The sequence below is a fragment of the Salvelinus alpinus genome, chromosome 1 (assembly GCF_045679555.1).
Source record: "Salvelinus alpinus chromosome 1, SLU_Salpinus.1, whole genome shotgun sequence".
Lineage (NCBI taxonomy): Eukaryota > Metazoa > Chordata > Actinopteri > Salmoniformes > Salmonidae > Salvelinus > Salvelinus alpinus.
This window is the reverse complement of record NC_092086.1, coordinates 21,453,486-21,480,903: the sequence shown is the minus strand read 5'-3', so window position 1 is coordinate 21,480,903 and position 27,418 is coordinate 21,453,486. Positions and strand designations below refer to the sequence as shown.

Sequence of the window (27,418 nt, the reverse complement as noted above, 5' to 3'; positions counted from 1 at the left end):
GGTCTTTTACAAAATAGGGCTATCTTCTGTATACCACACCTAACTTGTTACAACACAACTGATTTGTTCAAACGTATTAAGAAGGAAGTTAATTATCCATCATGTATGACATTCCTGGGAGTGTGTAAACTTATATTTTGTATTACCATATAATTTTTGTATGTTCTCTATATGTATGTACTTGAAAATGTATCAATTGACCAATTCGGCACATTTGGGCAGACTTTATTGTGCAGTATTGCAATGCTTCACTTTATTTTTTATTTTTTTTATTTCACCTTTAGTTAACAAGGCACACTTGTTAATTGAAATGCGTTCAGGTGACTACCTCATGAAGCTGGCTGAGAGAATGCCAAGAGTGTGCAAAGCTGTCATCAAGGCAAAGGGTGGCTACTTTGAAGAATCTCAAATATCAAATATATTTTGATTTGTTTAATACTCTTTTGGTTACTACATCATGCCATATGTGTTATTTCATAGTTTTGATGTATTCACTATTATTCTACAATGTAGAAAATATAAAAAATTAAGAAAAACCCTTGAATGAGTAGGTATTGTATATACTGTATATATATTTGTGTATTTTATATTATAAATTTTCAGGGTGAAAAAACGCTTTTAGTGTAAACTCAAACTACTGAAGCCAGATATAAAGTATGTAGAAAAGATAATGGAATGTCAGTGCCTTGGCGTTTTTCCTATTTTGTTGCATTACAACATGTAATGTAAATAGATTTTTATTTGAATGTCATGTAATGGACATTACTTAAAGAATAAAATAAGCAAACACGTTTGGTGTTCACCAAAAAGCATGTGGGAGACTTACCCAAACATATGGAAGAAGGTACTATGGTCAGTTGAGACTAAAACTGAGCTTTTTGGCCATCAAGGAAAACGCTATGTTTGGCACAAACCCAACAACTCTCATCACCCGAGAACACCATCCCCACAGTGAAGCATGGTGGTGGCAGCATCACGCTGTAGGGATGTTTTTCATCGGCAGGGACTGGGAAACTGGTCAGAGTTGAAGGAATGATGGATGGTGCTAAATACAGGGAAATTCTTGAGGGAAACCTGTTTCAGTCTTCCAGAGATTTGAGACTAGGACCTTCCAGCAGGACAATGACCCTAAGCATACTGCTAAAGCAACACTCAAGTGATTTAAGGGGAAACATGTAAATGTCTTGGAATGGCCTAGTCAAAGCCCAGACCTCAATCCAATTGAGAATCTATGGTATTACTTAAAGACTGCTGTACACCAGCAGGAACCCATCCAACTTGAAGGAGCTGGAGCAGTTTTGCCTTGAAGAATGGGCAAAAATCCCAGTAGCTAGATGTGCCAAGCTTATAGAGACATATCCCAAGAGACTTGCAGCTGTAATTGCTGGAAAAGATGTCTCTACAAAGTATTGACGTTGGGGGGGAGAATAGTTATGCACACTCAAGTTTTCAGGTTTTTTGTCTTATTTATTTATTGTTTCACAAGAAAAAATATTTAGCATCTTCAAAGTGGTAGGCATGTTGTATATATCAAATGATACAAACTGCCAAAAAATCCATTTTAATTCCAGGTTGTAAGGCAACAAAGTAGGAGAAATGCTAAGGGGGTGAAGACTTTCACAAGGCACTGTATATACATTTTTAGAATATAATCTTTGAGAACTAACAATCAGCAAAATAAAAGCTAGAAAGTCAGGGCAATAGAAAATTCAAAAAACAATGAATTTAACAGTATATTTATTTTGTTATTAAGTTTGTTCAAAATAGCACAGCGTTATCCATGGCAAAATGCATAGAATTTAGCAAAGAGTTTAGAATTGCAGCAAATTAATTTTAAAACTGCAACATTTTCTCTCAGCTCCATTGCAGAATATGTAGATCCCTGGAAATTAGCTTTAAAACCAACATTTCCTCTCAGCTCCATGGCAGAATATGTAGAATCCCTGGAAATTAGCTTTAAAATTGCAACATTTTCTCTCAGCTCCATGGCAAAATGTGTAGAATTGCAGGAAATTAACTTTAACATTGCAAAAATGTATCTCGGTTCCATGGACAAATACTGAGAATTGCTGGAAATTGTCTTAAAAATACTAAAATTGCAAAAAAAATATTGTTTTAAATACCAAGATGGAGGCCTCTGAAATTCAGCCGTGCTGACCGTGCCCATTGCCACGCCCACCACCTAAGCCCATTTTTGATCCATAAAAAACCCTGTATGACCACCTATCTATAACTACTATCTGAACACTACTTATATTCTATACCAGGTACACAACCTATAACTACTATCTGATCACTACCAGGTACAATACCTATTGTATCTATAACTACTATCTGAACACTACCAGGTACAATAACTACTGTATCTATAACTACTATCTGATCACTACCAGGTATAATAACTACTGTATCTATAACTACTATCTGATCACTACCAGGTATAATAACTACTGTATCTATAACTACTATCTGATCACTACCAGGTACAATAACTACTGTATCTACAACTACTATCTGATCACTACCAGGATTCTATACCAGGTACACAACTGCACCTCCCCCATATGGACTCTCTCAACACAACTCTTATTTTTATTTTTTATTTTTTTTTATTTTTTTTATTTCACCTTTATTTAACCAGGTAGGCTAGTTGAGAACAAGTTCTCATTTGCAACTGCGACCTGGCCAAGATAAAGCATAGCAGTGTGAACAGACAACACAGAGTTACACATGGAGTAAACAATAAACAAGTCAATAACATGGTAGAAAAAAAAGAGAATCTATATACAATGTGTGCAAAAGGCATGAGGTAGGCAATAAATCGAATAATTACAATTTAGCAGATTAACACTGGAGTGATAAATCATCAGATGATCATGTGCAAGAAGAGATACTGGTGTGCAAAAGAGCAGAAAAGTAAATAAATAAAAGCAGTATGGGGGGTGAGGTAGGTAAATTGGGTGGGTAGTTTACAGATGGACTATGTACAGCTGCAGCGATCGGTTAGCTGCTCGGATAGCAGATTTTTAAAGTTGTTGAGGGAGATAAAAGTCTCCAACTTCAGAGATTTTTGCAATTCGTTCCAGTCGCAGGCAGCAGAGAACTGGAAGGAAAGGCGTCCAAATGAGGTTTTGGCTTTAGGGATGATCAGTGAGATACACCTGCTGGAGCGCGTGTTGCGGGTGGGTGTAGCCATCGTGACCAGTGAACTGAGATAAGGCGGCACTTTACCTAGCATAGCCTTGTAGATGACCTGGAGCCAGTGGGTCTGACGACGAACATGTAGCGAGGGCCAGCCGACTAGGGCATACAGGTCGCAGTGGTGGGTCGTATAAGGTGCTTTAGTAACAAAACGAATGGCACTGTGATAAACTGCATCCAGTTTGCTGAGTAGAGTATTGGAAGCTATTTTGTAGATGACATCGCCGAAGTCGAGGATCGGTAGGATAGTCAGTTTTACTAGGGTAAGTTTGGCGGCGTGAGTGAAGGAGGCTTTGTTGCGGAATAGAAAGCCGATTCTTGCTTTGATTTTGGATTGGAGATGTTTGATATGAGTCTGGAAGGAGAGTTTGCAGTCTAGCCAGACACCTAGGTACTTATAGATGTCCACATATTCTAGGTCGGAACCGTCCAGGGTGGTGATGCTAGTCGGGCGTGCGGGTGCAGGCAGCGAACGGTTGAAAAGCATGCATTTGGTTTTACTAGCGTTTAAGAGCAGTTGGAGGCCACGGAAGGAGTGTTGTATGGCATTGAAGCTCGTCTGGAGGTTAGATAGTACAGTGTCCAAGGAAGGGCCGGAAGTATATAGAATGGTGTCGTCTGCGTAGAGGTGGATCAGGGAATCGCCCGCAGCAAGAGCAACATCATTGATGTATACAGAGAAAAGAGTCGGCCCGAGAATTGAACCCTGTGGTACCCCCATAGAGACTGCCAGAGGACCGGACAACATGCCCTCCGATTTGACACACTGAACTCTGTCTGCAAAGTAGTTGGTGAACCAGGCAAGGCAGTCATTAGAAAAACCGAGGCTACTGAGTCTGCCGATAAGAATATGGTGATTGACAGAGTCGAAAGCCTTGGCCAGGTCGATGAAGACGGCTGCACAGTAATGTCTTTTATCGATGGCGGTTATGATATCGTTTAGTACCTTGAGCGTGGCTGAGGTGCACCCATGACCGGCTCGGAAACCGGATTGCACAGCGGAGAAGGTACGGTGGGATTCGAGATGGTCAGTGATCTGTTTGTTGACTTGGCTTTCGAAGACCTTAGATAGGCAGGGCAGGATGGATATAGGTCTGTAACAGTTTGGGTCCAGGGTGTCTCCCCCTTTGAAGAGGGGGATGACCGCGGCAGCTTTCCAATCCTTGGGGATCTCAGATGATACGAAGGAGAGGTTGAACAGGCTGGTGATAGGGGGTGCGACAATGGCGGCGGACAGTTTCAGAAATAGGGGGTCCAGATTGTCAAGCCCAGCTGATTTGTATGGGTCCAGGTTTTCCAGCTCTTTCAGAACATCTGCTATCTGGATTTGGGTAAAGGAGAAGCTGGGGAGGCTTGGTCGAGTAGCAGCGGAGGGGGCGGGGCTGTTGGCCAAGGTTGGAGTCGCCAGGAGGAAGGCATGGCCAGCCATTGAGAAATGCTTGTTGAAGTCTTCGATTATCACGGATTTATCGGTGGTGACCGTGTTACCTAGCCTCAGTGCAGTGGGCAGCTGGGAGGAGGTGCTCTTGTTCTCCATGGACTTTACAGTATCCCAGAACTTTTTGGAGTTAGAGCTACAGGATGCAAATTTCTGCTTGAAAAAGCTGGCCTTTGCTTTCCTGACTGACTGCGTGTATTGGTTCCTGACTTCCCTGAACAGTTGCATATCGCGGGGGCTCTTCGATGCTATTGCAGTTCGCCACAGGATGTTTTTGTGCTGGTCGAGGGCAGTCAGGTCTGGAGTGAACCAAGGGCTATATCTGTTCTTGGTTCTGCATTTTTTGAACGGAGCATGCTTGTCTAATATGGTGAGGAAGTAACATTTAAAGAATGACCAGGCATCCTCAACTGACGGGATGAGGTCAATATCCTTCCAGGGTACCCGGGCCAGGTCGATTAGAAAGGCCTGCTCGCAGAAGTGTTTTAGGGAGCGTTTGACAGTGATGAGGGGTGGTCGTTTGACCGCGGACCCGTGGCGGATACAGGCAATGAGGCAGTGATCACTGAGATCTTGATTGAAGACAGCAGAGGTGTATTTGGAGGGCAGGTTGGTCAGGATAATGTCTATAAGGGTGCCCATGTTTACGGATTTAGGGTTGTACCTGGTGGGTTCCTTGATGATTTGTGTGAGATTGAGGGCATCAAGCTTGGATTGTAGGACTGCCGGGGTGTTAAGCATATCCCAGTTTAGGTCACCTAACAGAACAAACTCTGAAGCTAGATGGGGAGCGATCAATTCACAGATGGTGTCCAGGGCACAGCTGGGAGCTGAGGGGGGTCGGTAGCAGGCGGCAACAGTGAGAGACTTATTTCTGGAGAGATTAATTTTTAAAATTAGAAGTTCGAACTGTTTGGGCATAGACCTGGAAAGTATGACAGAACTTTGCAGGCTATCTCTGCAGTAGATTGCAACTCCTCCCCCTTTGGCAGTTCTATCTTGACGGAAAGTGTTATAGTTGGGTATGGAAATCTCAGAATTTTTGGTGGCCTTCCTAAGCCAGGATTCGGACACGGCAAGGACATCAGGGTTGGCAGAGTGTGCTAAAGCGGTGAGTAAGGCAAACTTAGGGAGGAGGCTTCTGATGTTGACATGCATGAGGCCAAGGCTTTTTCGATCACAGAAGTCAACAAATGAGGGTGACTGGGGACATGCAGGGCCTGGGTTTACCTCCACATCACCCGAGGAACAGAGGAGTAGTAGGATGAGGGTGCGGCTAAAGGCTATCAAAACTGGTCGCCTAGAGCGTTGGGGACAAAGAATAAAAGGAGCAGATTTATGGGCGTGGTAGAATAGATTCTGGGCATAATGTGCAGACAGGGGTATGGTGGGGCGTGGGTACAGCGGAGGCAAGCCCAGGCACTGGGTGATGATAAGAGAGGTTGTATCTCTGGACATGCTGGTCTCAATGGGTGAGGTCACCGCATGTGTGGGGGGTGGGACAAAGGAGGTATCGGAGGTACGGAGAGTGGAACTACGGGGTCCATTGCAAACCAAAACAATGATAACTAGCCTGAACAACAGTATGCAAGGCATATTGATATTTGAGGGAGACATACAATAAGGCATAAAGTGATTGCAGGTCTTGATTGGGAGAGCTAGCTAAAACAACAGGTGAGATAACAGCAGCTAGTCAGTTAACACAGCAGCAGCAGGTAAAAATGGCGACGGCTAGGCAGAGAGGGTCGGATTAACTACACACAGATCCTGAGTTAAAGCACAGAGCCGACAGATAAAACACAAATAAACGGAATGGAGTACCGTGAATTAATGGACAGTCAAGCAAGCATCAGCTATGTAGCCAAGTGATCATAGTGTCCAGGGGGCAGCCGTAGATGGAGCAGTGAGGCCTCCACTAAGCTAGCCCGCGGCGTAAGATTGTTTGATAGACCTGTTCAGATAGCAGCCGATATGCTCAAGACAGCTAACGATTAGCGGGCCGCAGTTAGCATATGGGCGTTCAGGTTACGTCGCGATGGAGGGGCCAGTTGAATAACTCCCTCGGGCAGATAACGTCGGTATCCCAGTCGTGAAGGCCCGGTGGGGCTCCGCATCGGCAGTAAAACGGGTCCGGATAGGTGATTGTAGCCCAGGAGTGGCTGATGGAACTCTTCAGCTGGCTAGCTCCGGGATAATTGGTGTTTGCTCCGGAATTGATGTTAGCCAATAGTCACTCGGATAGCAGCTAGTTAGCTGCAAGATCCAGGTGTAAATGTCCAGAGCTTGCGGTAAAAATCCGGGGATATGGAGAGAAAATAGGTCTGGTATGCTCTGGTCTGAGTCGCGTTGTACAAAACTGGCAATAGTTTTCCGAGCTAAAGGATAGCTGATAAGCGCTAGCTGTGGTTAGCTGAACTACTCACGTTAGCTTGTGAGCTGGCTAACTTCTGGCTAGCTTCTGTTGTAGATTTCGGATACGAGGTGAATAATACCTTTGAGGAGAAAAAAAAAAACAGATCCGCACCACATTTGGTGAGGTAGGTTGCAGGAGAGTGTTTTGAAGTTGAGTTTTTAAGAAGAAAAAAAATATATATAAAAAGAAATGCGAAGAAAAATATATAAAAAATATATACACGGGACAGGACGAGGACAAAGGACATCTGACTGCTACGCCATCTTGGATATCATCCAGTGGTGTGTCATACTTTTGTATGAACTGACATATAGCTTCTCTGTCCTTCAGGACCACAAAGGAAATAAGCCACTGTCTTTATTGTGCTATCTCTGTCACGTTCGGAACACCTTTGTACTGTGTAGATTGTTTTACTGTGCAATCAAATCCATCCCTGTCTGCAGCCATTGACAAACTGACTGAGAAGTCTCAGGTGTCAGAGGATGGCACCATGATCTCTGTGCTGAAGATGGATCATTCGCACGCGTCACACCACACACCCCAGGCTGACCACACACCCCAGGCTGACCACACACCCCAAGCTGTCCACAGCGCCATTGTAGGGGCCAGCGACACAGAGTCTGTTTCTGGAAGGGACAATGAGGTAAGACTGTGTGTGTGTGTGTGTGTGTGTGTGTGTGTGTGTGTGTGTGTGTGTGTGTGTGTGTGTGTGTGTGTGTGTGTGTGTGTGTGTGTGTGTGTGTGTGTGTGTGTGTGTGTGTGTGTGTGTGTGTGTGTGTGTGTGTGTGAACACATGGGTACGTGCGATCTTGTGTGTATGTGTGTGCATCAGTCATCAGTGTTCTATGTTCTCAGGATGTTTTCTACACTGAGGCAGAGATGGAGAGAAGGCGCATGTCAAGCACATCATCCACCATCTCCTGTACCTCTCAATCTCACTGGGTCCCTACACCAGACTGGGTGAGTAGGTATCAATCTTACTGGGCCCCTACACCAGACTGGGTGAGTAGGTATCAATCTTACTGGGCCCCTACACCAGACTGGGTGAGTAGGTATCAATCTCACTGGGCCCCTACAAACGACTGGGTGAGTAGGTATCAATCTCACTGGTCCCCTACACCAGACTGGGTGAGTAGGTATCAATCTTACTGGGCCCCTACACCAGACTGGGTGAGTAGGTATCAATCTTACTGGGCCCCTACACAAGACTGGGTGAGTAGATATCAATCTTACTGGGCCCCTACACCAGACTGGGTGAGTAGGTATCAATCTTACTGGGCCCCTACACCAGACTGGGTGAGTAGGTATCAATCTTACTGGGCCCCTACACCAGACTGGGTGAGTAGGTATCAATCTCACTGGTCCCCTACACCAGACTGGGTGAGTAGATATCAATCTTACTGGGCCCCTACACCAGACTGGTTGAGTAGGTATCAATCTTACTGGGCCCCTACACCAGACTGGTTGAGTAGGTATCAATCTTACTGGGCCCCTACACAAGACTGGGTGAGTATATATCAATCTTACTGGGCCCCTACACCAGACTGGGTGAGTAGGTATCAATCTTACTGGGCCCCTACACCAGACTGGGTGAGTAGGTATCAATCTTACTGGGCCCCTACACCAGACTGGGTGAGTAGGTATCAATCTTACTGGGCCCCTACACCAGACTGGGTGAGTAGGTATCAATCTCACTGGGCCCCTACAAACGACTGGGTGAGTAGGTATCAATCTCACTGGTCCCCTACACCAGACTGGGTGAGTAGATATCAATCTTACTGGGCCCCTACACCAGACTGGGTGAGTAGGTATCAATCTTACTGGGCCCCTACACCAGACTGGGTGAGTAGGTATCAATCTTACTGGGCCCCTACACCAGACTGGGTGAGTAGGTATCAATCTCACTGGGCCCCTACACCAGACTGGGTGAGTAGGTATCAATCTCACTGGGCCCCTACACCAGACTGGGTGAGTAGATATCAATCTCACTGGGCCCCTACACCAGACTGGGTGAGTAGGTATCAATCTCACTGGTCCCCTACACCAGACTGGGTGAGTAGGTATCAATCTCACTGGTCCCTACACCAGACTGGGTGAGTAGTTTTAATAGTAATATGATAATATTGTCATTTAAAAGACGGTTTTATTCAAAGCCACTTAAAGAACTGTCAACATGGACAGTGACACAAGTATTCAGTAAGTGGGTTATGCGGGACTCAAACCCACAACCCTGGTGTTGCCATGGCCATACTCTAACCCACAACCCTGGTGTTGCCATGGCCATACTCTAACCCACAACCCTGGTGTTGCCATGGCCATACTCTAACCCACAACCCTGGTGTTGCCATGGCCATACTCTAACCCACAACCCTGGTGTTGCCATGGCTGCACTCTAACCCACAACCCTGGTGTTGCCATGGCCATACTCTAACCCACAACCCTGGTGTTGCCATCACCATACTCTAACCCACAACCCTGGTGTTGCCATCACCATGCTCTAACCCACAACCCTGGTGTTGCCATCACCATGCTCTAACCCACAACCCTGGTGTTGCCATCACCATACTCTAACCCACAACCCTGGTGTTGCCATAGCCACACTCTAACCCACAACCCTGGTGTTGCCATCACCATACTCTAACCCACAACCCTGGTGTTGCCATAGCCATACTCTAACCCACAACCCTGGTGTTGCCATGGCTGCACTCTAACCCACAACCCTGGTGTTGCCATGGCCATACTCTAACCCACAACCCTGGTGTTGCCATCACCATACTCTAACCCACAACCCTGGTGTTGCCATCACCATGCTCTAACCCACAACCCTGGTGTTGCCATCACCATACTCTAACCCACAACCCTGGTGTTGCCATAGCCACACTCTAACCCACAACCCTGGTGTTGCCATCACCATGCTCTAACCCACAACCCTGGTGTTGCCATAGCCACACTCTAACCCACAACCCTGGTGTTGCCATGGCCACACTCTAACCCACAACCCTGGTGTTGCCATGGCCACACTGTAACCCACAACCCTGGTGTTGCCATGGCCACACTCTAACCCACAACCCTGGTGTTGCCATCACCACACTCTAACCCACAACCCTGGTGTTGCCATGGCCACACTCTAACCCACAACCCTGGTGTTGCCATGGCCACACTCTAACCCACAACCCTGGTGTTGCCATGGCCACACTCTAACCCACAACCCTGGTGTTACCATCGCCATACCCGAACCCACAACCCTGGTGTTGCCATGGCCACACTCTAACCCACAACCCTGGTGTTGCCATGGCCACACTCTAACCCACAACCCTGGTGTTGCCATGGCCACACTCTAACCCACAACCCTGGTGTTGCCATGGCCACACTCTAACCCACAACCCTGGTGTTGCCATCACCACACTCTAACCCACAACCCTGATGTTGCCATCGCCATACCCTAACCCACAACCCTGGTGTTGCCATGGCCACACTCTAACCCACAACCCTGGTGTTGCCATGGCCACACTCTAACCCACAACCCTGGTGTTGCCATGGCCACACTCTAACCCACAACCCTGGTGTTGCCATCGCCACACTCTAACCCACTTCCCTGGTGTTGCCATTGCCACACTCTAACCCACAACCCTGGTGTTGCCATGGCCATACTCTAACCCACAACCCTGGTGTTGCCATGGCCACACTCTAACCCACAACCCTGGTGTTACCATGGCCACACTCTAACCCACAACCCTGGTGTTGCCATGGCCACACTCTAACCCACAACCCTGGTGTTGCCATGGCCACACTCTAACCCACAACCCTGGTGTTGCCATGGCCACACTCTAACCCACAACCCTGGTGTTGCCATCGCCATACCCTAACCCACAACCCTGGTGTTGCCATGGCCACACTCTAACCCACAACCCTGGTGTTGCCATCGCCACACTCTAACCCACAACCCTGGTGTTGCCATGGCCACACTCTAACCCACAACCCTGGTGTTACCATGGCCACACTCTAACCCACAACCCTGATGTTGCCATGGCCACACTCTAACCCACAACCCTGATGTTGCCATGGCCACACTCTAACCCACAACCCTGGTGTTGCCATCGCCACACTCTAACCCACAACCCTGGTGTTGCCATCACCATGCTCTAACCCACAACCCTGGTGTTGCCATGACCACACTCTAACCCACAACCCTGGTGTTGCCATGGCCACACTCTAACCCACAACCCTGGTGTTGCCATGGCCACACTCTAACCCACAACCCTGGTGTTGCCATCGCCACACTCTAACCCACAACCCTGGTGTTGCCATGGCCACACTCTAACCCACAGATCCATTCTAGATAGAACCCTCTGCAAAGGGTTTTACCCAGCACCAAAAATGGTTCCCCCAAACTGAAGAACCCTGTATGGTTCTACTTAGCACCTTTTGTTCTAAGAGATGTAACGTGTCCCTTCCTTCTCCCTCAGGTCCTCTCCTGGAAGTGTAAGCTCCCCCTACAGACCATAATGCGTCTGCTGCAGGTGCTGGTCCCGCAGGTTGAGAAGATCTGTATCGACAAGTAAGTCAAACATCACTGGTCATATTGGTCATCAAAGGTTTACTTCTATGAAGTGTCAGTAGATGCACTGAAGTTATATTATTATATATATTATACGTTATATTATTATATATTTTCTAGCTTTGCTCCCAACCCCCCCATACAACACACACCATCCATTTTGGAAGAAACACTTTAATGACTGATGATATTTAAATATCTGTTTTTATGTATGTGGAGCCAAAGAGAAATTTGCACCTTAAGTGGACAAGAAAGGTTTTCCTGATTCTAATTGTAACAAGATAGTTTCCCTCTCTCTCAGAGGTTTGACAGACGAGTCTGAGATCCTGAAGTTCCTCCAGCATGGTACCCTGGTGGGCCTCCTGCCCGTCCCCCATCCCATCCTCATCCGGAAGTACCAGGCCAACGCCGGCACGGCCATGTGGTTCCGCACCTACATGTGGGGAGTGGTCTACCTGCGGTGAGTAGGGCATGATGGGAGCTGTAGTCCTATGGTATTTCACTCATTTTCATGATTCATGTGGGGTTTCATCTGTGCACTTCTTTCTTCTGGGATGTGTTCATTTGGCAACAAACAGAAGAAAATGAATTAAGCAGGGAGGGACTTCCTGGTCTTGTCCAATAAGAAACACTTGTTTTCATTTCTCCATTGGATTTTTTTTTTCAAATGTTCCAATGCTTTCTATCTTCCTCTTAGATCTAAGATGAAATAGTCTTCCAATGTTTTCCAATGCATTTAACATTTTAAACCTTTATTTGTCTTCATAGCAACGTGGACCCGCCCATCTGGTACGACACGGACGTGCGTCTCTTTGAGATCCAGAAGATGTAGATAACAGGAAAGAGATGTTGACTGAAGATGGGACTACTTCCTGTCTTGTTCCTGCCCCTTCCTCCTACTGGCACTCTCTCCCTTGAACCTCACCTACCTTCAACTTGCCTCATCATCATCATCATCATCATCATCATCATGCCTTCTCTTTGACTTTCCCCTGGTTGTGCAAACGTAATGTGGACAATATTGAGAAAGGGGGGGGGATAGCTAGCACCTACTCCAAAAGCAGGAGGTTGAGTTGTACAGGGTTCAAATTACAGGGGGGCTAAGAGGGGCTGGGCACCCCTTTTACAAATCAGGACCCCATATAAGAAATAAAATATCTATGTGAAGCCATACCAGAAGTGTCGAAGACATAAACAATGGGCACCCACAAGGGTCAATGTGTAATTCAAACCCCTAGAGTTGGATGAGGATAGGATTGGACTATTATCTACACTTTGTATCTGTAAGTACACCCTGAAACCTCAAGACTACAGAATGTCTGTCAAAGCACTGAGACATTAGAGTGTTAGCAAGCAAACTGTCTTTCCGTCTCCCCTTCCTAATCATGGACTCCATGTTAAAGCTCTGTGTGAAAACGCAGCTTTGATGGAGAGAGTATGGGAGATATTGGTTACACTTTATTATGACCTTTATGAATAAGACATTATATAAACGTATACATGTTTATAAATGATTATACATTTGTAGGAATTCCAATGCTTCTAAATGCAGAAATGTTTACTGTTGCTTATTCATGAAATGTATTATAAAGTGTCAAAATTACGCTTTTAGACAGCAGCCTAAAATATTCTCGGCTGGCATTGCTATTTCACATGAATTGTATTTAATTGACACATTAAAGTGAGAACGTGTCATGTTGTGAAATTGCACATCCTCCAACGAGACCTTACTGCTGTGGTCTTTGTAAAGTGGCAATGTGACAAGGTACTGTATCTCTTCAGGAACATGAAAATGACACTATTGTCTGTTCCAGACTGAAAGAAACAAATATCCAAACTGACTTTATGTTACTGTGTAAAAGTCAACGGCTATACATGTACATTGTTATATTTGTCTGCATATTATTCTGCAATCAGCATTGTCGACTGTAAATACTGTGCTTGATGTTTAAAGTAGTATTTTTTTCTTGAATTATACAGAATAATACTATATTATAAACTATTCATAAAGGAACCAGCAAAGCTTTTCAATTCTTTTATTTCATTAGTATTTGTTTTTATTAGGGATCCCATAAGTTTCTGCCAAGGCAGCAGTTACTCTTCCTGGGGTCTACATTTTTACATTTTACATTTTAGTCATTTAGCAGACGCTCTTATCCAGAGCGACTTACAGTAGAGTGCATACATTTTATTACATTTTTACATACTGAGACAAGGATATCCCTACCGGCCAAGAGCAGACGCTCTTATCCAGAGCGACTTACAGTAGAGTGCATACATTTTCTTAAAAATTTTTTTTTACATACCGGCCAAACCCTCCCGGACGACGCTATGCCAATTGTGCGTCGCCCCACGGATCTCCCGGTTGCGGCAGAGCCTGGGCGCGAACCCAGAGACTCTGGTGGCGCAGCTAGCACTGCGATGCAGTGCCCTAGACCACTGCGCCACCCGGTCTAGCAACATAAAGCAGTTATATACCATTTAAAATATTTCATGACATTACATTTCATAACACTTTTCACAACATATTAAGTGTGTTCCCTCAGGCCTCTACTCTACTACCACATATTTATACAATACAAAACCCATATGTACGTGTGTGTAGAGTGCGTCTTATCATGTGTATGTGTAAGCGTGTGTCTGTACCTTTGTGTGTGTCTCTTCACAGTCCCCACTCTTCCATTAGGTGTATTTTTATCCGTTTTTTTAAGTCTGATTCTACTGGTTGCATCAGTTACCTGATGTGGAATAGAGTTCCATGTAGCCATGGCTCTACATAATACTGTGTGCCTCCCATAGTCTGTTCTGGACTTGAGGATTGTGAAGAGGCCTCTGGTGGCTTGTCTTGTGGAGTATGCATGGGTGTCTGAGCTGTGTGCTAGTACTTTAAACAGACACCTCGGTGCATTTAACTTGTCAACACTTCTTACAAAAACAATTAGTGATGAAGTCAATATCTCCTCCACTTTGAGCCTCCATGAGAGAATCACATGCATATTATTAATGTTAGCTCTTCCTGTACATTTAAGGGCAAGCCGTGCTGCCCTGTTCTGAGACAATTGTAGTTTTCAGAGTAACTTCTTTGTGGCACCTGACCACATGACTGAACAGTTGTCCAGGTGCGACAAAACTAGCCTGTGGGAGCTGCCTTGTTGATAGTGTTGTTAAAAAGGCAGAGCAGCGCTTTATTATGGACAGACTTCTCCCCTTCTTAGCTACTGTTGTATCAACATGTTTTGACCATGACAGTTGGTCAACTTGCCTAATTTCCACCTTATTTATTGCAAAATTTCGTTGAGGTTTAGGGTTTAGTGAATGATTTGTCCCAAATACAATGCTTTTAGTTTTTTAAATATTTAGAACTCCTTGCCACCCGTTCTGAAACTAACTGCAGCTCTTTGTTAAGTGTTGCAGTGATTTCACCCACTGTAGTAGCTGACGTGTAGAGTGTTGAGTCATCCGCATACATAGACACACTGGCTTTACTAAAAAGCTAGTGGTATGTCATTAGTAAAGATTGAAAAAAGTAAAGGGCCTAGACAACTGACCTGGGGAATTCCTGATTCTACCTGGATTATGTTGGAGAGGCTTCCATTAAAGAACACCCTCTGTGTTCCGTTAGACAAGTAACTCTTTATCCACAATATAGCAGGAGGTGTAAAGCCATAACACATAAGTTTTTCCAGCAGAAGACTATGATCAATAATGTCAAAAGCCACAATGAAGTCTAACAAAACAGCTCCCACAATCTTTGTATCTTCAATTTCTTTCCACCAACCATCAGTAATTTGTGTAAGCGCCGTGCTTGTTGAACGTCCTTCCCTTTAAGCGTGCTTCCCTAAAGTTTACTAAGGGTTGGTAACAGGCTGATTGGTCAGCTATTTGAGCCAGTACAGGGGGCTTCATTTTTCTTGGGTAGCAGAATTACTTTTGCTTCCCTCCTGGCCTGGGGGCACACACTTTCTAGTAGGCTTAGATTGAAGGAATGGCAAATAGGAGTGGCAATATCGTCTGCTATTATTCTGTCATTTTCCATCCAAGTTGTCAGACCCCTTTGGCTTGTCATTGTTGATAGACATTACAATCCTATTGCATTTGAAGGGACCATAAGATGTCATATAGAATTTTCTGATATCGATCTTACTTAAGCCTGTCGCATGCTTCCCAGTCAACAACTCGTGCACATTTCTATTTCAATTCTGTGACTTTTTTTATTCGTTTCATTTTGAGCACACACATTTTTTTTCTTGAGGCAAGTCGAAATTCGGTAGCCGAAGTCTACGCCCCCTTCGTCGGTGATTGGTCAACAGTACTACTCCTAGTAGGAGTGGGAACTATGGACGGGATTCATTCAACGAGACACAACTATTTTTTTATTAACTTACTTCACCAAACATCTTCGTTTAGATGTACAGCTGCATGACTGAGACCTCCTCGGCAAAAAATGTCAAAATGAATTACAGATTTCTGGATTTATCTTAGAATAATTCAGACTATTTTGAGGAAGTGTATACTGGCTATGTTGTTGTTACGGCATCTCAAGAGTTTTTTTTATCCCTTTGTTTTTCAAGTTAAGTTCTTTAAAGGGAGTATGTGAGGAACAGATGTTTGCTTTGCCTAGCCGAGGTCTGCTAGGAGTATACCGAACCTCCTGTGGTATGTCTTTATGTTCATTATTTAGTCCATAGGTGGAAGTGTGACATTATTGATCATAGTCTTCTGCTGGAAAAACGTATGTGTTATGGCTTTACACCCCCTCATGTGTATCACATGTATCACATGAGGGAGCCAACCATAGGCCCTATTCAAATTCCATATAAGTTTCCTTCCTCCCTTCCTTGAAGTAATCACTGACAAAAAAAAACATGACTGAACAGGTGAACGCCTTGTGGGAATCAACCCAATGACCTCACTTTTAATAATGTCATGTAGATCATTCACAGTTTTACACAGCCTTATCGGTGTCTTGGGGAAATAAATTGTAGTGTCACAAAACATCACCTATATCAGCACAACTATACACATTTTGTCTGGTGCAGATAGTTGAGAGAAGAAACTAGCGCAGGTCGTTTCAGGAGGATGTGATGTTCAGTCCTAGCCTGGTCCCAGATCTTGTTTGTGCTGTCTTGCCAACCTGGCAAGACTGTGTGAATTGTCTATCTGCCACTAACTTTGTCAAGACAGCACAAACATTGCCTACTTGGCACGACAACACAAACACTGTCAACTTGGCAAGACACAAACAGATCTGGGACCAGGTTAGTTGAGTTATGTAACACAAATACTGCTTCTCAATCCGCCGCATCTGCCGATTTCGCACTTCCGCATCTGCAGTGAAAGGTGGCAGACCATGAGACATCCTGAAATGTCTGTCTTCAAACTAATATGACCACTCTATGGAAAGATGAGACTCTCACGACTACGACCCCCACAAGTGTCACTGGAATCGTCTGAAGGTAACCGGTTTTTAAAAATTAATGGAAGTATGACAGGTAGTTTTGTTCCTACCCCCAAAAAAGTATTAAATATGTTTTCAAAAAACATACAAATATTTCCTGAGGTTTCTTATACGTATGTCCTAGATATAGGACAGACACATCAAAACCTTATTCCTTATGATCCATTTTTTGACTATCTTTTTCAATGTGTTTTGATAGGCTATAGTAGTAAAGGCCAAATTCAATATTTTATCAAATCATTTTTTTAAATATTTGTTAAATATATATATATTTAAATTCTTAATCAAATAGCTAAATGATCCATGGTATGACCTTCTTTCTTTATTATTCGAGTTTATATTGTTTCCTTTTACTATATAACAACAATCCAATTGAATTACATTTGGCATTAAACAATAACTTGACAGACATGAATATACAGAGCACACGGAAAGCACCCAGACTCCCCGACCGCACACCGCCACGCCACAGCCCCACTCCAAGACGGACCACATAAAAAACAACCTAATCCATTTTAGAACAAGGCTCGAATGCAACAAAATGCAGAAACGCATCGCGCCCACAACGATAGAAAAGGAAACAAACTTTTCATTTTTCACCCACAACCCCCCACCTCCCCCATAACAACTATTACAACAAAAGGAAAAGAGTTTAAAACATTTAAATAATAATAATAAAATAAATCCCTACCCCTACCAGTCGTCTGTAGTCCATCAGGTCATTACATATTGTTTTCACTTTCTATCTCTGAGAGAAAATGTCCCCAAATGTCAGAAAAAGAAGTGAGTTTACCATTCATTTTATAAATCAATCTTTCATATGAAGCTGTTTCTGCTAAATACCATTTACCATGTTTCCGTATTGACTGACCTTCATGTCTGAAAAGTAATGATGGACTGTTGTTTCTCTTTGCTTATTTCAGCTGTTCTTGCAATAATATGGACTTGGTCTTTTACCAAATAGTGCTGTCTTCTGTTTCCCCCCTACCTTGTCACAACACAACTGATTGGCTCAAACGCATTAAGAAGGAAAGAAATTCCACAAATGAACTTTTAACAAGGCACACCTGATAATTGAAATGCATTCCAGGTGACTACCTCATGAACCTGGTTGATAGAATCCCTAGAGTGTGCAAAGCTGTCATCAAGGCAAAGGGGTGCTATTGGAATAATCTCAAATATAAAATATATTTTGATTTGTTTAACACTTTTTTGGTTACTACATGATTCCTTATGTGTTATTTAATAGTTTTGATGTCTTCACTATTATTCTACAATGTAGAAAATAATTTTAAAAAATAAGAAAAACCCTTGAATGAGTAGGTGTTCTAAAACTTTTGACAAGTAGTGTATGTCACTCAATTCAGTACTTCCTAGTTCCATGTATCAAACTGTTATTTCAGTTATATTTAAACTAGGAAAATCTAGGTCCTCCCGAGTGGTGCAGTGGTCTAAGGCACTGCATTGATCTCTAGCTGTGGTTCGAGTCCAGGCTTTGACTTAGCCGGCCGTGACCTGGAGACGGGTGGGGGGATGCACAATTGGCTCCGGGTTAGGGTAGGGTTTGGCCGGCAGGGATGTCCTTGTCCCATTGTGCTCTAGTGGCGGGCCGGGCGCAATGCGCGCTGACATGGTCGGCTCTCCCGAGTCCGTACTAGAGTTGCAGCGATGAGACAAGACTGTAACTACCAATTGGATACCATGAAAACATTACTGGAAAATCTGAAGAGTCCCCTGCTAATTAAAAACCCAGAAGTTTAATAAATTGTGACAATAAAATAATAACAAAGGTTATAATACCAATATTAAAAACTCAATGCCCCCTTTTCTAAAAATATTTTCTGAATACTTTAAAATCTCAAAAACATCTGGGAAAAAATGTAATAATGGCAATAGGAAAAATAATAACTCCTGATCTACAGCAACTATTTAGGTGGACGACAGTTTTTTTTTACTTAGGCTGCTTAATAAGTGACAACGAACAACAAATGTATAAAGATAAGTTTATTCCATTACTCAACAATATGAAAGCAGATCTAATTAAATGGAACAATCTTCCCATACAGTTTACAGGTAGAATAAACCTCTTCAAAATGCCATGGCTCCCAAAGTTTTTGTATTTATTTTCGGTAATACCAATTACCGTGGCGAATACATTTTTTAAAAAGTATACTCGGTCATTACAGACTTTATGGGCAAATAAAATTCATAGAATAGAAAGGAAAGTTTTACATCTTCCTAAGTTTGAGGGTGGTTTTAACCTTTCAGACATGGAATTGTATCGACTCGCTACGCAAGGCTTTTACTTGCGACATATAGTTAAATACACTAAAGGTGAACAATGGGTAAATATTGAAGATGAGCATGCTCATCCCCAGAATCTTTCTACATGTTTATTTTCAAAGGATAAAGATAAGAGCATTAACAAGTTCATAGATAAGAACATTATAAAGATATGGAAGAAAATGTAACGTATTCTACAAGAACCAACATCACTCCCTAAAAACACAACCTTATGGAACAATCCTTGGATAGCTTTTCACAATTAACTGATAAATTGGTACACATGGAAAACTAAAGGCATAGAAACCGTAAATGACTTGGTAACAGGAAATAAATGACTTAAAAGTTACATATAAAAAAAATGCAATTTGAAATCGTTTGGACATCAGAGCAACCTTTTTTTTTACATTTTATTCAGAAGATGATGTTCATATGACAGGAAAGATATACAAAACCTTGCAGAGAGCCTATCCAACTGACTATCTCTTAGAACAAAGATATAAGCTCTAGGAACCAAGACTTTAAAAGAATTGATGTTGACACAAGAAGGAGGGAAAGTTGGAGCATAGCTAACGAAATGATGCTTAATCCAGTACAAATTAACGTATAGATATTTTTGATACAAGAGACAAAATTCACAAATTCTTCAGCGCAAGGGCAGAGTCATGTCTTAAGTGTAAAATTAATAATAACCCAATAATCCATGCTTTCTGGGAATGCTATAATGTCCAAAAGTTGTGGGCAGAGCAAGACAATTGGCTGTCAGAAGTATTACAATGTAAACTTACTTTTAATCCATCTGTCTGGACATTTCAAGACATGGCATACGGGAAGGTAGTGAGATACCCAATGGGCTGGAAGATTCTCTTCTCATCACTCATCTTGAAAATATGTATACTAAAAACTTGGAAATCAATCCGCCATCACTAACACAATGGAAACATCTAATGATGTATTATTGAAATGTTGAAATAGCATAGGCTACCGAGAAAAACAAATTGGTACAATTTAAGGCAGAGTAGCAAACAATAATGCAGGCACTAGGGATGGGGAGGTGAGCATGCAGGTCTGGGCATGTGAGATGTAGCTGTTGTTCTAGGGATGGGGAGGTGAGCATGCAGGTCTGGGCAGGTGAGATGTAGCTGTTGTTCTAGGGATGGGCATGTGAGCATGCAGGTCTGGGCAGGTGAGATGTAGCTGGTGTTCTAGGGATGGGCAGGTGAGCATGCAGGTCTGGGCAGGTGAGATGTAGCTGTTGTTCTAGGGATGGGGAGGTGAGCATGCAGGTCTGGGCAGGTGAGATGTAGCTGTTGTTCTAGGGATGGGGAGGTGAGCATGCAGGTCTGAGCAGGTGAGATGTAGCTGGTGTTCTAGGGATGGGGAGGTGAGCATGCAGGTCTGGGCAGGTGAGATGTAGCTGTTGTTCTAGGGATGGGGAGGTGAGCATGCAGGTCTGGGCAGGTGAGATGTAGCTGTTGTTCTAGGGATGGGGAGGTGAGCATGCAGGTCTGGGCAGGTGAGATGTAGCTGGTGTTCTAGGGATGGGCAGGTGAGCATGCAGGTCTGGGCAGGTGAGATGTAGCTGGTGTTCTAGGGATGGGCATGTGAGCATGCAGGTCTGGGCAGGTGAGATGTAGCTGTTGTTCTAGGGATGGGGAGGTGAGATGTAGCTGTTGTTCTAGTGATGGGGAGGTGAGCATGCAGGTCTGGGCAGGTGAGATGTAGCTGGTGTTCTAGGGATGGGCATGTGAGCATGCAGGTGTGGGCAGGTGAGATGTAGCTGTTGTTCTAGGGATGGGGAGGTGAGCATGCAGGTCTGGGCAGGTGAGATGTAGCTGGTGTTCTAGGGATGGTGAGGTGAGCATGCAGGTCTGAGCAGGTGAGATGTAGCTGGTGTTCTAGGGATGGGGAGGTGAGCATGCAGGTCTGGGCAGGTGAGATGTAGCTGTTGTTCTAGGGATGGTGAGGTGAGCATGCAGGTCTGGGCAGGTGAGATGTAGCTGGTGTTCTAGGGATGGGCAGGTGAGATGTAGCTGTTGTTCTAGGGATGGGCATGTGAGCATGCAGGTCTGGGCAGGTGAGATGTAGTTGTTGTTCTAGGGATGGGCATGTGAGCATGCAGGTCTGGGCAGGTGAGATGTAGCTGTTGTTCTAGGGATGGGCAGGTGAGATGTAGCTGTTGTTCTAGGGATGGGCATGTGAGCATGCAGGTCTGGGCAGGTGAGATGTAGTTGTTGTTCTAGGGATGGGCATGTGAGCATGCAGGTCTGGGCAGGTGAGATGTAGGTGTTGTTCTAGGGATGGGGAGGTGAACATGCAGGTCTGGGCAGATGAGATGTAGCTGGTGTTTGTGTGCGTCTGTAAATGGTTGTTCATATGTATACGTTTGTATTTGTTGTGGGAATAAAATATATATATATATATATATATTTTTTTTAATTTTATCCCCTTTTCTCCCCAATTTTCGTGGTATCCAATCGCTAGTAATTACTATCTTGTCTCATTGCTACAACTCCCGTACGGGCTCGGGAGAGACGAAGGTCGAAAGCCACGCGTCCTCCGAAGCACAACCCAACCAAGCCGTACTGCTTCTTAACACAGCGCGCCTCCAACCCGGAAGCCAGCCACACCAATGTGTCGGAGGAAACACCGTGCACCTGGCCCCCTTGGTTAGCGCGCACTGCGCCCGGCCCGCCACAGGAGTCGCTGGAGCGCGATGAGACAAGGATATCCCTACTGGCTAAACCCTCCCTAACCCGGACGACGCTAGGCCAATTGTGCGTCGCCCCACGGACTTCCCGGTCGCGGCCGGCTGCGACAGAGCCTGGGCGCGAACCCAGAGACTCTGGTGGCGCAGCTAGCACTGCGATGCAGTGCCCTAGACCACTGCGCCACCCGGGAGGCTTAAAATATATTTTTTAATCATATTTAATAAATAATATTATACAAAAAATAGTTCAGAATGGTTTCTGTAATTTTCCAGCTTAGGAGGTTAGGAAGACCTCAAAGAGGCTGGCGACTGAGTGCATACGGTAAAAGATTCCGAAGGGGAGTCCGATATTCACAACAGCCGCCCACATGGTGAACTCGTAAAACTCTGCTCCAATCGTGTTGTCAAACTGAGGGCGGGCGCCAAACGCCGGCATGATCCAGAGCTGTCAATGGAAACAGAGTAAAGATGTTCAGTCCAATCTTTCACCTTAAACATACAAGTTACCATCATACTCTACTATGATGTATTGTACTGCACAAATCCTAGGGAGCCTTTTGGCTCATGAGCAAGTTAGGCAAACAGGAAAAAAAGTGAATTTAAAGGGATGGTTCAGTAGTTTCCGGTTATTTTCGACCTACTGTACCTACCCACTGGCACAGACGTCAATTCAACGTCTATTCCATGTTGGTTCAATGTAATTTCATTGAAACAACGTTGATTCAACCAGTGAGTGCCCTGTGGGTAGGGCGTTTCATCCAAACTTAACACAAACGGTTTTGGATGAAAGGACAACATCCCAGGTTAACAAGCCCTTTAAAAGAGCCATTTTGAAAAGGACAGCGGTGGGTACTCAGTAGGCTACTCACAAGGATGTTGCAGAGCAGCAGAAATGCACAGATCTCCTTCAGGGCCCTCCTCTTCCAGGTCAGCCTATGGCGTTGAGGCAGGGGGGAACCAGAAGGAGCAGAAGGAGCAACATGCATACTGTGAACTGTGAGGGCCGGGGACATCTTGGTCTCCATGAATGTCCCTGGTAGGTTGTGTATGTCTCTATGGGCTTGGGCTTGAAGGACGTATGGGTTTGTGAATACAGAGGCCTGGTGCATGTCTTCGTGGAAGGGCTCGCGATGCAGGCCCTCGATGATGAAGATGTTCTGCAGGCAGAGCTGGATCACAGTGAGCAGGGAGACAGCCAGGTTGAGAGCGTTGAGGTGGCCCTCGGCCCCCGTTGCCACCACAGCCACGATGGTGAAATAACAGATGGTGAACTGTCCGATTGAGGCGCCGATCAGCAAGCCTACATCCAGGCTCCGTGTGGGGTTCTTCCCCGACACGTGGTCCCTCTGGTCCAGCCGGTAGATGGCGCAACCAGCCACGGTCGAGACGGACATGAGCGTCACAGCCACCGTGTTCATCACGTAGTGTATCATCAGCACCGTGTCACGTTTCCCCGGGTCCCCTTTCTCCACGTCCACCTCGTAGATGACGAAGGTTCCCAGGCCCGCCCCCAGCATGACCAGCCCGACCGCAGGCCCCACCAGCACGTCCTTCAAGCGGAAATGGAGCGAGTGGTGGTTGTGCTCATCTACCAGGCGGCCCACGTTCTTCCACATGACGTAGGCCATGGCCGAGGCAAACAGGCTGTACTCGATGTTGAAGGGGTACAGGTAGTAATAGGCCTTCTCTAAGACGGCACAGGAAGAGTGGCTGCAGTTACAGCTGCTGTATCCGCCAGGGGCTGAAATAAAATGAAAGATGAGCTTTATTGTTTGACTTGTGAGGTGATGTTTTATTATGTTGGTTTGTTTGTTTTGTTCTTACAGTATTTCATGGTTGGGGGCAATTCTATTTCAATTCAGTAAATTCAGAAAGTAAACTGTACATTTCTATTTATTTTATTGAACCTTGATTTAAACAAGGAATTCCCATTTCAGTTTACATACTGAATTGAAATGGAATTGACCCCAACCCTACAGTATTTTACTTCGATTTTCTAGAGAGAAGATTCAACAACACAATATTCTCCACCTCTGATGTCATAGGAAAGTGTGCTGTTGCCGTCCTCTGGTGGAACAACAGTCTGGTGTAGGGACTCCTCTGTGACTGCTGCCATCCACAACATCAGATTGGTAGACAGAGTCAACATCAGCCCACAGCTTCAAGAGGGAAACACAGGAGTTCAGAACAGAATAGAATACTTTCTATTTTTATACCCTATTTAATTCTGTAAGAATAGAATAGAAGAGAATATAATAGAATAGACTTTATGCCTTCCAAGGGGAATGTTAAATGTTCAATCATCAATTTACATAATTAAATCGTAATAAATTCAGTTATACAGTAGCAGTTAGTGACGCTCACCGAGTTATGTTCCGTTGTAGCTGTACACAGTCTTTAGCGTGGAGCCAGAGGAAGTATGTCTGAAAAAGATACAATGATCACCTATACTTGCATTTTTCTCACCAGCCAAATCCCTGAGTGGTTTCCTTAATGTCATATCACCTAATGGAAGCTCCATTTGAGATGTCTGAACTTGTGTTCTTACCTGGACAAGTATGAACACAGCTTGTAGGACAGGGAACACTATCTTCACAGCAGAGTCACAGTGCAGGTAGCCTACGTAGTTAGCAATCTTAAACACGTCCATAATCAGACTGCATAAGCCAAACAGCACCAGTCCACCTAGAGAGAAAAACACAATGAAATCCAATTAGGAATAATCACACTTATTCAATCACTCACACTCATTCAATAATCACACTCATTCAATAATCACACTCATTAAAGACAATGGGTGAATGTAAAACTTTGTCTAGTTATAGTAAATTATATCCTACTGGAATAGAACTCTTCCCCAATCAAAAGAGAGATGATTTATGTCCAGTGACTTTAACAGAAAGAAATATTATTAAAGGGATACTCCGGCATTTTGGCAATGAGGCCCTTTATCTACTTCAATCAATCACATGTATTTATATAGCCCTCTTTACATCAGCAGATGTCACAAAGTGCTGAACAGAAACCCAGTCTAAAACCCCAAACAGCAAGTAATGCAGATGTAGAAGCACGGTGGCTAGGAACAACTCCATAGAAAGGCAGGAACCTAGGAAGAAATCTGGAGTGGAACCAGGCTCTGAGGGGTGGCCAGTCCTCTTCTGGCTGTGCTGGGTGGAGATTATAAGAGTACATGGCCATGAATGATAGATTGTTCTTCAACATGTTAAAACGTTCATAGATGACCAGCATGGTCAAATAATATTCACAGTGGTTGTAAAGGGTGCAACAGGTCAGTACCTCAGGAGTAAATGCCAGTTGGCGTTTCATAGCCGAACATTCAGAGTTCGAGACAGCAGGTGCGGTAGAGAGAGAGAGAGAGAGAGAGAGAGAGAGAGAGAGAGAGAGAGGGAAAGAGAGAGAGACAGAGAGAGACAGAGACAGAGACAGAGACAGAGACAGAGAGAGAGAGAGAGAGAGAGAGAGAGAGAGAGAGAGAGAGAGAGAGAGAGAGAGAGAGAGAGAGAGAGAGAGAGAGAGAGAGAGAGAGAGAGAGCGCGAAGAGAGAGAGAGAGAGAGAGAGAGAGAGAGAGAGAGAGAGAGAGAGAGAGAGAGAAAGCAGCAGGCCAGGGCCAACTACTTCCCCGGAGTCAGATGAACTCTTGGATACCATGTCCAGTGATTTTAATAAAAAGAGAGATTATTAAAGTCCAGTGATTTTAACAGAGAGAGAGATTATTAATTTCCAGTGATTTTCAGGGAAAAAACTAAAACTGTGAAAATTTAGCAGCTGTAGACCCAGAAGATCAGAAGTGTCTTCTCTTACCCCTGAGCCACACAGGCCCGGCATGGCTATCCTTGTAGAGCACGGCGTGATTTTCCCTGGATGTGTAGATGGTGTAGTACAGCATCCAGGCAGTGGTGAGGATGAGGAGGACGATGAGGAAGATCTGCAGATTGATGGCGTTGATCTTGACGTTGTTGAAGACACTGCCACTGACCAGAGCAATACCTAGGATCAGGACGTTGACCGTGATGATGCTAGAGAGTAGCCAGCTGCGGTTACGGCCCCTCTCCCTCACCGTGCCCCTGCTGGTCGAGAGGATGTCGCTCCCCCTCCTCATACTCCCCGCCTGGACTCCCAAGTGGATGGAACACCGGGTGGAGGGGAGGGTGGGCGGGGGGGATATGTAGCCCTCCTCAACCGCCATCTCAGCTTCAGATGTCATCTTGCTGGATTCACATGAAAAGAAGCCAAAGGTCAAGTGAATGATGTTTCTCATTCTGTAAAGAGCTAGTCCACCGTTTGTTTGTGGTTTATTACAATCCAAGCTCGCTCTGTTCAAAATGTCATATCCAAAAGGTAGAAGATCTAATGAGTTCAGAAAGTATGTCTGTACTGATCAGAGTTGTGTGAACACCTAACCGTCCACTCCAGGGCTCTGCCTGTATAAGGAGGTCCCTCCTTCCCGTAACCCAGCTCCTAACCTCATTTCATCATCAATGTCAACCCCATCAGTGATATGACATTGTTTATCATCAGAAGCAGTGCACGCCCATCATGCTCCTGCTGTAACGATAGACCACGAGGGATACGAACGATAGACCACAATGGGGGGTAATTTACAATTACACATTAACACAGGAACCAGCATCACCCTTCCTGTCCTGGAGTGGTTTAACAGAGCTGGAATGTTGGCTTCATTATATGATGGGGCCATAAAGGCCACTAGGGACAATAGCTCATCTGTTCACCCCCTTTCTTTACGACTCTGAATGGCCCTGAGGTTGACAGGAAATCGAAGACAGACACCTTAGGCAAATCAGCTGACCACCTTGATTATCCCTATAAATTACATAACTTGTTTAGAGACGTCAGATCAAGTTTTTGCGAGGCACGGCCACACCCGTTAAATGAATGATCCTGAGTGGTGCAGTGGTCTAAAGCACTGCATCTCAGTGCAAGAGGTGTAACTACAGTCCCTGGTTTGAATCCAGGCTGTCACATCCTTCTGTGATTGGGAGTCCCATAGGGTGGCGCACAATTGGCCCAGTGTCGTCCAGGTTTGGCCGGGATAGGCCGTCATCGTTCTGACCTTAGTTCCTTTTTTATGTCTTTATTTTGGTTTGGTCAGGGCGTGAGTTGGGGTGGGCATTCTATGTTGTTTTTCTATGTTTTCCATTTCTATGTGTTTGGCCTGGTATGGTTCCCAATCAGAGGCAGCTGTTTATCGTTGTCTCTGATTGAGAACCATACTTAGGTAGCCTGTTCCCACCTGGGTGGTGTGGGTAGTTAATTTCTGTTTAGTGTGTGTTGCACCTGATGGAGCTGTTTCGGTTGTCTCTTTGTTGTTTTTGCA

General features: G+C 44.7%; 2 protein-coding genes across 2 annotated transcripts in view; one reads left to right on the top strand and one right to left on the bottom strand.

Annotated features, from left to right (window-relative positions):
• The window catches only part of hid1a (HID1 domain containing a), a 55,623-nt gene extending 41,999 nt beyond the window's left edge, over window positions 1–13,624 (top strand). The window contains exons 15-19 of the mRNA XM_071393936.1: window positions 7,496–7,695; window positions 7,908–8,012; window positions 11,519–11,610; window positions 11,912–12,070; window positions 12,379–13,624. Coding sequence (XP_071250037.1) covers window positions 7,496–7,695; window positions 7,908–8,012; window positions 11,519–11,610; window positions 11,912–12,070; window positions 12,379–12,442 — 620 coding nt within the window. The 3' untranslated portion in view covers window positions 12,443–13,624. The remainder of the gene's footprint in view (window positions 1–7,495; window positions 7,696–7,907; window positions 8,013–11,518; window positions 11,611–11,911; window positions 12,071–12,378) is intronic.
• Window positions 13,625–22,262: 8,638 nt separating this feature from the next.
• On the bottom strand, window positions 22,263–26,363 carry LOC139579987 (proton channel OTOP2-like). The gene is made up of 6 exons (XM_071408640.1): window positions 25,885–26,363; window positions 24,610–24,746; window positions 24,426–24,484; window positions 24,093–24,220; window positions 22,931–23,802; window positions 22,263–22,506 (listed from the first exon to the last, which is right to left on the bottom strand). The coding sequence occupies exons 1-6, from the start codon at window positions 26,339–26,341 to the stop codon at window positions 22,336–22,338; spliced, it is 1,824 nt and encodes a 607-aa protein (XP_071264741.1). The 5' UTR covers window positions 26,342–26,363; the 3' UTR covers window positions 22,263–22,335.
• Window positions 26,364–27,418: the final 1,055 nt, after the last annotated feature.